Consider the following 12,855-nt stretch of genomic DNA (forward strand, 5'->3'; position numbering starts at 1 on the left):
TCTTTATCTCTATCTCCTCCAACTGTAGAGCTAGTCCCCATTGGCTAAGTCAGGCTGACAGGACCAGGGTGACCTGTGCTGCTTATTTACTCAACTGTTCCTCTGGTTAGGACTGAACTTGTTCATTCTTCCCATTCCTTTCCCTTACACAGGGTATCTGCAGGTTTCTAAGAGCGAGATTTAAGACTTTTTAAGACCTTTTTAATACCACGCTGAATGAAATTTAAGACCAAATTTGTAGAAATAAAATAAAACATCCCACAATACAACCAATTACCCTAACACACTGTTTATTGATATAAACTGTTTACACACCATTTGATTTATTGTGTAAAACAAAAATAAAATGCCAGGTGTTTTCCGACAGGTTTCCGCAGCCGCTTTGTCTTATTCACACCGCATGTGGGTCTCCAAAACTTTCATACCCATTGTTCCGAGTTTTACATTTTTTTGCACAGCCTGCACCGGACCTCGAACACGTTGCCACTAACTGGACTTAACCACAGCGCAAAATTAGGGTTTTGTAACCAATTGTCATTCAATTTACATTTACCCATGGCAAAAGACTAATGCTGAAACTTTCCCGCAGTTCACGCAGCTGCCGGAAAGCATGTGTTAAATAAACTCGCGTCAAACGCGTATTTTAGTTGGTTCCGCCTATTTCGTTCTGCGTAACAAATACGCAAAAGGCTTTCAAATTGATTTCAAGATGAAAATAAAATCTTCTTCATGGGGTCTGTTAGATTTCATTTTAAGACCTTTGAAACGCGAATTTAAGACATTTTAATGCTAATTAAGGCCTTAGTTTTATAATATGGAATTTAAGACTTTTTAAGACTTTTTAAGGATCCGCGGACACCCTGCTTACAGGGTGTTCACGCATATGGTTTCAAAGTATCTGGCAGTATTTGGTTTCTCATCAATTGGTAGTTATAGGGGTGTCTTGTATAAAGCACATCATTTTCACACTGTTTCCTCACAATTACACCAAAGCCAGATGTGTAGTGTCTGTCCAAATGCCAGTAACTTTGTACAGACACATGATAGAAAGCAGGACACCTCAGAGCACTATTATGTAGTGGCATGTAGGAAACAACTTAGGATTCTCCGCTTATCATGATTGTGTGATTGCTATTGGCTCTAACCTGGTTGTTGTTCACACTGTGTAACAGGATATGTGTATAACATTAAACCATTTTCAACATTCCCCTGTGGCGTTGTAAGGTCTTTTTTGAATCTGTCAAGCTCAGCAGGACACCTCCTACTGCAAAGCCAGGTCTCATTCTAGCAGTTCATAGTTATTCCTTGTGTTTTCTATTTGTATGTGTAAACTGCTCATTAGACTCACAGTCCTTAGCAGGAGGTTAATCTGTTTTCATCAACTGCAAGGTAGAGTGTAGCCAACAGGAAAATACACTGACATTGAACTAATATTTGCACAAGGCATTGCTGGACATAAGCCTGTCATCACAATAAAGCCCAGTGTCTCAATATGTCTGTATTAACAAGTTAATTGAGCTTGCAGGGGCAACAAGTTTTAACAGTGAGTGAGAATGAGTCAGTGCCTGACACGTAAACAATAAGGACTCAAGGCACACTGATACAATTAGACTGCAGGGACAACAGAGTTTTCATTTTCACCTACTGAAGTATGAACAGTCTCCATCCTCTACATTCCACAGTGATATTTAGGGGAAAAAAAGCTACAACCTGCACCTTAAACCAAGCATAAAAGGATGCAACATGGAAATGTCCAATGTAGATGCAGTTCCTCAAATGCCTGCCACATGGAAAATTATTAAAATAAAAAAACTCGATCAAACTAAAGGGATGGACCTGCATTGTCACTGTTGAACTTTTTTTTTTTTTTTTTTTTTTTTTTACAGGATGGCTTCTTTAATAGTGAATAGTTAATAGTTAAGTCTTCCCAGAGTTAAAACCTGTCACACATATGATCCCAGTGCAATAACCTTAACTGATTCCTCTCTGATGTCCAGCATCCACTACTATGTCAGAATCCCATCTATAATTATAATAAAATATCCCATAGTTTTTCAACCTGTTCACCACAAACTGCAACAAAGTACAATAGAAAATGGACAGAAACTGAGATTTTCAAATGATCTCAGACTGGCTGTTGGCTCCACACATGCAGAGGGGCTTGCTCTAGGGGCTCGAGCCCCTTCCCTTTTCCCAAGTTAACCAAAATTGCCCCTCTAAATAATTATATTGTGTTTGACATGAACATGCAGAAAACAGTAGCAAAGACTAAAGGCTCTAGCCCTGGCATCAGACAATGGTATCTTTTTAGACTGTGAATACTTCCAAAACATGGGTGACTTACAATCACTGGTCCCTGTATGAGTCCAGAGCAGACACAGCACACAAGTGCTGCAGCTGCTGCCAGGTGGAGATGGTGTACACATCATGTGGTGTATTTAGATAACTGAGAATTCAGATTGATCCAATAGAATGTTCTGTTGATTTTCAATCAACATTTTCAATATTTGTCCATGAATCTCTTAGTTCAGTACATTGTTATCAGGAGCTATCTGTAGTGGGTGGTGTTGCCCTAATTTTTCTGGAACGTTTTATTGTTGCTTTCTGTCTAAAGTTTTAAATAGATGTTGTAATGAAATGTGACAAAAAAAGTTAATTGATTGTAGAAACCCTATTGGTTGCAATTACAGCTTTGTGTCTTGTGTGGTAAGTCTCTACAAGCTCTGGATATGGGCAGTTTTTCACATTTTTCTTCTCAGGCTCCAAGAACTGACATTTTCAGGTCTTTCCACAGATGTTCTCAGGGGTGTAAGTTTGGACTTTGGCTGGACCAGTCAAAGACAGACAGAGACTTGTCCTGAAGCCACTCTTGACATAATTAAAGATGAATTGTCGTCCCATTCCCATTTCCCTGCCACTGACAAGCAGGGACAATAGGAGGCAACATGCTACCACCACTATGCTCCACAGCAGCCATGGTTTTATCCTGTTGATGAGCAATGCATTGTCTTTAATAGACATAGTGCTTGGAGTTCAGCCCAAAGAGTTTAATTTTTGTCTCAATGGACCAATGAATGTGTTTTTCCTCGAGGACCTATGGCCATTTACCACTGTATGGCACCAACCTGACTCAACTCTACTCATTTTCTATGGTTTTCCATCAGTCAAAATTTGTTGAATGATACTAGGTACCTGTTGGTACTCTGTCAATGTTCAAAGCAAGCTGAGGTGACACCAAAAGGTGACATGACAAAACTGAAATCTGTTTCCACATGCCAACAATCACATATCCTCCACTGTGTATTGCATTGACGATAATGTCATGGCAGTTTCATGTAACATCTCTACGATGACCAGCTGCATTGGAAAATTAAAAACTAAGTGTGAGTAGAGAAGTATAGTTGAGCTGAGCTGATACCATGCAAAGGGAAAAAAACTCAAGCCTTTAAATGCTATTTGGTAAGTGGTAGTGGGCTGCCATATCCCTTTGGCTTCTCTTTAGCCCCTGTGGCATAAAGGGCTGAGATCTACAGAGTTTCTCGAACTTAATGGTTTGGTTTTTTTCCTGACATGCACTGAAAATCCTGGAGCCTCCTCTGCTTGGAGGAAAGGTCCAGCACTTGTTCCTCTTTTGGCAGCATCTTTCCCAGTGCACTGTGCTGATTATGATGCAGCATCAGCACACTAGCCTATTGCTGGAATTGCAGTTACAAATGACAAAAACTTTTGTTAGAAAATAGTGTTTTCCATGAAGACACTCACCATAGTTTTATTGAGAGTTAGAGGTGGCACAAAATTTGATGGGGGCAGCAGCCTCGTAATTTTCTATGCATGACAAACGCAGCAATAAATCGGGGCTCTGAGGGCATAAACAGCATCAGTCATTTTAGCCAGCGTCCTAAAATGATCTGTTAAAATCATTCGACACAGCTCTTTTGCAGGTGTAGTAATTGACAGGGGGCAAAGGAGGAACTCATAAAATAAGAAAATGAACAGATACTCAGCACAATCTTGAAAACTTGCTTGCCTGCCTGGCAGACACAAGCGATGGGTGTTCTGAGGACATGATCTTATTTATTTTACTTTTTTTATCTTTCACAGGCCCGACACTACAGGCACATATGTTATGCACTGAATGATGAGCACCAAGGGCCTAATAGGGGCCCAAAAACTTATAATGGTAATGAATTTTTTTGACCTGCTGAGAGGTAACAGTGCATGCATTATTTTATATAGTGAACAAGGAATGCAACTATTTAAAGTGACAAATACAAATACAATGACAGACAAGACCAACCAAAAACAAATCAAATTGTGTGTACATGCAGGAAAAACACTATTAATATTAGTACATTGTTGTTTAAGGCTGTCACTGATCCATCCATGGTTAGGGCCTAAGTCAGTCCCCACCTAGTCCCCTGACTAACTTTTTGTTTATTTAAGGTTTCTCTCGTTCCCCACTGTGCACAACTGGACCGTTCATACTACTTTTTAAACACTTATGACCTTCTGGACGGCTGTTTCTGCATGCAATGCACAGCCTGACATTTGCTCACAATGTGCATGCAAGCTCAGTCAAATATAGGTGTGTTCACTGCTACCTTGGGTGGTTTGCACAAAGTTAAACTTAAAGCCTCAATTCAATTCAACAGAAACTTTAACCGCAATACTTTATCTGTTTCAAATGTTCTGTTCCTAATATCCTTAATAATTAAAGAGTGCACACATTATTACTTTACTTTCAACTCTTTCAACACAGTATTGGTAAAATGGATATTTATCTAGGCCCAATAATAATTATTGCAGCATTGCTGATTGTCACAACCCTGTCAGTTGTCAAACCTACGCAACCTCCTCTGCACCCATGTAAAAAAAACAAAAATGCTGAAGCTTTAAAGACCAGCTGTACTGAAATCATAACTATACAAACCCAAAATCCACCTCGTAGGATCTAATGAATCATAAAATACAAGTTGGAAAGAAACACTACTTATATCTACAGCGTTTTCCCTCCAGTTCATTGGTGGGGCAGCCTGGAATTAATGTAATGTACCCTCATTTAATTTCCGCACGAGCTGCAGTGACTCTGCTGTGCTGTCTGTACCAAAGGCATGGCCTTTTTAATTACACACACGCACGCACACACACATACACACAAAGGCAAACAGGAGAGACAGGTTGAATGAGAGAAACTGGAGGTGACAAGGTCATTAAGAACAAACGTCAACACTTCAAACGTGCCTGTCCCCAACATAAAATACTGGGTTGGTCTTTTCCTCTCCCTGTTTCCATTTCGTACGTTCTTGCTGTTGCTCGTGCTGGTAGTTACTGCTGCATGCTTGACAACATGCAGAGGATGGTCTAGATGTATTCTCTATTTTATATTTCCCAATTACACTAAATCAAGAAAAGCCATCCATTTTATCATCTTGCATATCAGGTCATTTCTGGCTGGTTTTGATTATTACAACCCCGTGCTCTTCAAGAAAATTCAGATCACAAATAATCAAGTGAGTGACATTATAATGAGGCTTTACATTGTGGTTTTGGTTACCGCCTTCACAGTGCTCATTTGGAGGTTAGAATTAAATAGATTCTTAAAGTTAAATGAAGGAATGATTCATATCCAAACGGAGTAAACTATTCCTCATTTTTTATAGGGCAATTTTTAAAGCCATAAGTTCTTATGATATATGATTATAGTGTTTTCATAGCAAAGAGTAAAACTGTACTGAACAGAGAATCAATGGACACTAATATAACTCACACTCATTGATAGGAATAGGAAAGCAGAGGACAACTAAAACTTTGTAGCACTATTCTTACTAAGTTTAACAAGTAAATGTGAACTTAAGCCTTCCACTCAGTTTATTTCAGAATGGATGTAGTGTTCTGCGCTAACCAGAACGGTTCCTTTGAGGTTGTTTCAGTCAATATGATCTTGTATTTACAGATATATCAATAAAAACCCATCGCACTTGCAAGCAGCAGCAATTGCCGCCTTCAACATCCACACACATTTCCTTCAGGATATATACTACCTTTACTTTGAAATTTTTGTATATCCACAAGCTTGTGCCTTTGATTTGTCTCAATATCCACAACTCTGGCACTATGTATGAATATATTCCTAAGTGCAGCTGGTTAACCTAGTAAAATTTCTTTAAAATGTCCTATTTGCATCTCCCAGTGTTTTGCAGTTCCAACACAAGGAGGAAATTTCACACCAAAAAGACTAAAAAGGTGTGAAAAAATGCTTAGACTAAAGCCTTAATGTACACTGTAGTTAAACAATTTAGAGGCTTCTGAAACTCCTGCTTAAAATTATTTAATAGGTTATATAATTTAGTATTTATTGGTAAAAGGATAGAAACAGAGGCAGCGAATGAAATGCAACAAAGGCTCCTCGGTGGAGCATTGCAGCTCTCACTTTCTACTTTCTGATAGAAATTCATTCAGACATCTGCACTATTATTATCAGTTGCCACTGATACTCTGCTTCCTGCAAAGTGGCTTCATATTAAACAGCCTTTATTAACTCCATAGGCATTATCCTTCCTGTGCCTGGTACGCTTTTCATTTAAACCAGCTGCATGAAATGCTGTGCATTACCAATATTAATTTTAACCAAAAAACACAGCAGGGAGGAAAAAGTGAAAATCAACAATTAATGAAAACCACTTCTTTTAAAAGAGAAACTGAGAGCGGTAGAATGACGTAATTGTTCTTGACTGAATTACTGTCACAACTCGAATAGAATAATCAGGCATACACCCAAATGCAGGGAGACTAGAGAGATGCAGTGGCTATTTTACAGGGATTTACTGCTGGGACAAGGAGCGCAGACAGCCAAGGAAAACACACACACAGGGGCGTGAAACAGAACACCAACCACGTACATGAGTTAGAGTGGGCGGGAAGGTTAGAAGGCAGAATCCAGAGAGGACCCTTATAATGCTGACAGGAAAACACTAAGAAGCCAACCCTAGTGAACCCAAAGCAGGGGAGGTCCTGGGGCTTGGCACTGAAGTGAAGCAGGGGACCAGTGTCTGCTCCTGAGGTGAGCAGGAAACTATGGCCGTTCAGGATGGCAGCCTTAAAGGTGAACAGGAAGCAGTGGTTGTCAGAGCTGTAAAGCCTGACCGTTCCTGCAGGCAGGAGGAGCAGACAGGAGGAGTTGTTCTAGTGTGTGGCCTCGACTGCTGACAGGCAGCCTTGACCTGGGAGGACGACCTTGGTGGTGCTTAGGAACAGGAGGCTTGGCCTAAACTGGGAAAGGACTTGAGCCAGTGTCAGCGGCTCCAGCCATCAACCCAGACACAAACAGGGGCAGAAGTGGTAGTGGCAACTCCAGCTGTTGAAACACCAAGGATAGACTCTTTGGCGAGGATGATTGCATCAGCACACCTGGTGATAGGGTCCAGGACGGACTCCTCAACGGGAATGTGTGTGTCAGTGCAGCAAAGAAACTGAATAGGAGTTCCAATGGTCTTTATTGACCCAGCTGAACCACTGACGGGAACAGGCATGTGATCTTAGTGAGGTACTGGAACAGGCACGGTCTCGACAGGGCCAGCTGATCCAGATGTGTACTATTGAAATTTCTAATACCACCGGTCTACAATGAGAAAGCCTTGGAAATAAAAGGAGACTTGAGTCACTAATAAAGGAAAAGTGTTAATTGGTTCCAGTTTCCAAGATACAGCTTCAGGTCAAAATTGCATCAAGATAATTCTGAATTAGGAGGGGGTTATGCTCCATAACTTTTCTGCAAAATATGATATAGCAATGAGAATGGTGCCACACCAATCATTTTAAATTTATTTATCTTTATTGATACCAATAACGTAACTTTACATTCATTTATTGATGTTTCATGTAACATTTTCGTCCATTTCTTCAAGAAGAACTGACCCAATTGTTGATGGGTTGGTCCCACTGCCGTGTAGCCTCTACCGTACTTTGTCAAGAAGTTACGAGGCATCATGATCATTAGACACCCCCCTCCCTAGTAGGCAAATGTACTCGCCTGTGTATAGATAATTATACATTTTCATCGTGAAATAGCTGGAAACCTTTAGCCAACCCTGTTTTCTAATTCATCTTATCAAAATATGTAAGAATTTAATCTCGGAGATTGATACTTTCCAAAAATTAGTAAACCAGTGTACTTTTGTACGAGTCGTTTCAGCTTTTTGACTGTGTGATATAACGCAGACTGTGTGGACTCAAAAATATTTATTCACACAGACTGTGTGGACTTGTATCATGGATAGATGACAACTTGGATTAAGGTTAGGCAAGTAGTGCTTATGGTTAACCTCAGATTAGGTCTCCAGGATTTCAATATAAATCAATGTGAAGTCCCCACAAGGAATGAGAAAATGTATATTGGAGTCTGTGCGTGTGCTTGCAGACAAGCTGCCGGCCAGCCCACAAACACACTGTCTGAAACACACAAAAAGGTGTACAGACAGTCCTACATGATGCCAGAAAAGGATCACATAGATGCTTAACCAGCTCTATCAGCTTCCGACCAGCTACTGCAGCAGTAATCACTGCACTTAACATTCAAGCTGCACTGCACCCCTGTTGGCTGCAGTTTATAAGTTCATTGCACAATCAGGTTGTAATTGGCAGAGCTAATGAATGAACAGTGAAACATAATTCAAACATTATTCATTTAGTTCATGCAGTTATTATGGTAAGGAAGTCTCTACAGTCCACTTTAAATGTCATCCTGTTATTTTATTACAATGAAAGGCGAAGATAATGCAGGAATATATGCAGAAACGTCTTTAAAATACAATCCCATTAGCATTCGGGATGTTTATAACTTCTGATGGGTCAACTTGGTGACTAATGACTTTTCAGACTAATCAAACAAACATCATCCACTCAGGAAATCAAACCAAATTTAACATTTTCTCTGAGTCTGGAAATGAGTCAAAATTTCATGTGATTTTCAAATTATATCAAGAAGCAAAGAAGAGAAATGTGTCTGGATGTGGATATATGCGTGTGCACTATTCTATATTGTAATATTATGATAAATGTCACTTACATGAATGAGCCACTTGTAGGTCATTGTTTGGTCCTTTTGACTCACAAATCTACTTTCTCAGCTCAGTGGGCAAACTCAGACGCCAACTGATGAACATAGTGGAGCATTCAGTAGCTACAGAGACATATTTTTTCTCGATTCATCAGAGATTAAATAAGAAACTGTGCTAAATGAGACTTGCATTCATCAGATGGACCCAAATATAATAACACATAAATAATTATACTGATCAACAGATGGTGTTCCTATGCCCAGTTATAAGCTCACTCATGTGCAAACACACACACGCACACACACAAAAACACTGTTCAAGGATTTGCAATTCATACAACTAAACTGTATGAATTGCAAATCTCGTACTGTAGCTAATATTTCTTCAGCATATCTACTCATCTTTCTTGGCTCCTTTTTGAGGATAAATAGGTATGTTTCACATTTAATCTTGTTCACTGAAAAAGGCAAGTCAACTCAGTTTTACCTGCCATTTTAAACTCGATCTTACGACTTTTGACATTATATCACGGATCAATGAACAGACCGGAATGTGCGGCAGTCTCCGTGGAAGCTGACTCATGTCAGAATTACTCAGGACAATATTTCTTCAGGTGGCAGCTAATTATGACTCAAATAGATCATTAGACATCCTCTTGGTTAATTTTGAGGTGATTATATCAACACCATTAAACAGGTAGGAGTCACATTGGATCTGGTGCACAGAGTATTGAGAAGGCAGCCTGTGTTTGACTTTGTAATTATCAGTTATTCTGTCCAATGTGCATTAATTGACACTTTTCATATTTTTGTATTAATCATATTTAGCATTTTATTAATTTGTTAACTCTCCTGCACGACTTAAAAAAGTCTAATAAAAGTGTATAATTGTAAGTTATCTTCATTTCTTCATTTGTCAAACATTGATTTCACAGTAACACAGGAATAAAACCAAACTGAAGGGGCTACACCCAGAGAGATTCCCAGAATAATATTTTCTTCAAATTGTCATTTACAGGTTGAATAAACTAATGTTTGGGAGTCATATTAATTATTATATAAACCAAGTAGGCCAGGTCTACAGATGAAGCAAAACGCAAAAATCAATTCGGCTTCTATGTGAAAGCAAAAGCTGCAAATAAAGGATGTTTTTAATTGTTCAGTGATGTCTGTTGTGATCAATAATTGCCGACAGGTACATTGCATGAAGTTTGCTGATGAAGTGTAGACTCACCAGCAGCGTGGGCAGCCCGGTCACCACGGCGTACAGCAAAACGGGCGGGACGGCGCTGCTGTCCTCCGGTCCCAGGTAGGGCTTGGTGTAGGTGGTGTCATAGCAGAAGAAGCCCTGTACGTGCACGCTGAAGGTGTCGGTGTACTCGAAGTAGTAGGCCAACATGACCGTCCCGGCCATGATCACCAGCTGGAAGTACAGCATGATGCAGACGAAGAGCGAGAGACATTGAATTAGAATAAAGCCTTTCTCCCCCTCTTTCTCTCCTACCCAGCCTCCTCCTCTTCCACCGTGGTACCGACTCCCACTGACCGGTTCATGACGGCTCGTCTTGTGCGCGAACAGCTGCTCTGATTGCGGTGGATGCTCGACCAGGTTTTCTCTGTTTCCTGCTGTTGCGACTCCTCACTGTGCGTGTGCGTGTGCGTGTGTGTGTGTGTGTGTGTGTGAGAGAGAGAGAGAGAGAGAGAGATAGAGAAATAGTGGGTGTGTAAGTGCGTAAAAGATGAGGAGGCTTGGCTGTGTGTGAGTGACAGATTAGAGAGACATAGGAAGCTTGGCAGCACCCCCCCATACACATGCACACGCACACGCACACGCATGTGCATGTAGATGAGGGGAGATATTTGGTTAATGTTAGGCATTTAGTTGTGGTGGTGAATGTTAGAGCGAGGGGCTAGGGCATGCATTATGTCAATGAGCGTCCTCACAAATATTGAAGGCTGTGTGTGTTACTCTGGGTATAACAACACATGCATTGCCATGTTTGACCAATTCAGGATGGAAGAAAAGCAAAATGAGCCCATTGAAGCAGAAAAGCGAGACTGACAACAGAGAGCGAGAGGGAGAGCGCACTAGATTTTATACATGTCTCGACCACCAATAAGGATCTCTGCTCTGAATTCAGCCCATATTTCATCAGAGAACTGAGCTGCTACATAAAACTGAATGAGCACAGGCTGCATGATGTCATTCCCACGGGCTGAATTAAAAGGCTGAAGGTGAAGCGATATTATCTAACACATGCAGGCAGTGATGATAATACGTGTAGCAAATACCACAATGTAAAAACGTCATTTATACTATAACCTCATTACTATATATGCAACATGGACTTTTTTCAAAGCTGTCACACTTTTTCAACTGAACAATAAACTGTACAGCAGTTTTACTTCACTGATCATTTTGTAATGCTGATCAGAGCTGCGTTAATGATCAGGTTGATAATGGTCCATGTAGTTCTTAAAACAATAGCCCATTCAGTGTTCATGACTCAAGTGCACAAGGCATTGAACGGTTCTCTGTAATTATCTCTCCAGTTCTTATTAACCTTAAAGCGGCACTTGCACATTAAAAAGTGCACTGTGCATTAAAAGGTGGTAATGAGGCTGAGCAGTTATTCTTTAGTGACTTGGGCTTTTTTTGTTAGTTTTGCTTTGAGTTAACCACTTTTCATTGTGGTCATGTACAGACCGTATCCATGGATTCCAGTTTCTTTACCAGGAAGAGGAACAGAACTAGTTTTTTTTTTTTTTTTTTTTTTGAGAGATTGGAGAGATTAAACTTCACTGCAGCATGTGTATCAAGAAATGCAGTTGTGTACAGTAATCATTTTTGGGCAGGACTATTATGGTACCAGTCATATAGTGGAGTGCAAAATGGGATGCTGAAGTCAGGACCATGTGAGACTGACAGTTCTTTCAGTAAAAAACAATGCTTCAGCTGTTACACCACCAGCTTCTCATTTCCACCAATCCAGCCTTTAAAAATGTGACCTGTGTAGATTAAGTCTTGTTTTCTATACTTACTAACTTCCAAATTTGTGAGCACCATCATCTAAATCACAAAGACATGAGTATTCATCGTAAGGCAGCATAGCTCTCCTGCGCAATTAACCAACTGATCAGGTACCTAATGGCTAATGTTACCCGGCATTAACATCCTATGTATATTACTTTTTCCTGTCCAAGGCCATGAGGAGGCTGTTGATAGCTAAGACGTCTCACCAGGCACCATATATGTGAATATATCCACATGCATATATCCACGTGTGTAGTTTGAATTTAGCCATGAGCATTTATTGCAGGTCTCTCTGTCTCTCTGCTTCTTGCCTGACTCTCTGTGACCTACTTGAAAAAAAAAAAAGACAAAAATGTCCAAAAAGATATATATAAAAAGAGACCTTTTCTCCTCTGGGTCCTTTTCATTTTTTGCTGCTATTTCTCCTAATCTCTGTCAGTTTCCAGGTCTTAGTTACAGTCGCAAGAAAAAGTAGTGCCATTCCTGGTTTTCTGCAGAAATTGGTCATAAAATGTGATCTGAACTTCACTAAAGTCCCAAACACAATATTTTTAAGCTGATGAAAGACAATACAGTCATGATCTTTCATGTCTTTATTCAACACACCCATTACAACTTACAGAGTGATGATGGAAAAAGTAATTGCAAGTGTTCTAATAACTAGTTGAACCACCATTGAAATAAATTACCTCAATCAAAGCACTTCTTCTAGCTGTGGATGAGACCTGTACAACATGCAGAAGGAATATTCCTTACAGAAATGTTT

The 12,855-nt window shown here is 40.0% G+C and overlaps 1 protein-coding gene across 2 annotated transcripts in view; it reads right to left on the reverse strand.

Moving 5' to 3' along the window:
* plppr5b (phospholipid phosphatase related 5b) overlaps positions 1-10,661 on the reverse strand; it is a 42,395-nt gene extending 31,734 nt beyond the window's left edge. The window contains exons 1-2 of one of the 2 annotated variants that reach the window (XM_026291988.1): positions 10,602-10,643; positions 10,290-10,478 (exon numbers count right to left, since the gene is read on the reverse strand). In XM_026291988.1, the coding sequence (XP_026147773.1) occupies positions 10,290-10,469 (180 nt within the window). In that variant the 5' untranslated portion in view covers positions 10,470-10,478; positions 10,602-10,643. Of the gene's footprint in view, positions 1-10,289 lie in introns of both variants that reach the window. The other variant, XM_026291987.1, reaches the window with a different exon arrangement.
* Between the last annotated feature and the right edge of the window lie 2,194 nt (positions 10,662-12,855).

Source organism: Mastacembelus armatus, chromosome 20, assembly GCF_900324485.2.
Source record: "Mastacembelus armatus chromosome 20, fMasArm1.2, whole genome shotgun sequence".
Lineage (NCBI taxonomy): Eukaryota > Metazoa > Chordata > Actinopteri > Synbranchiformes > Mastacembelidae > Mastacembelus > Mastacembelus armatus.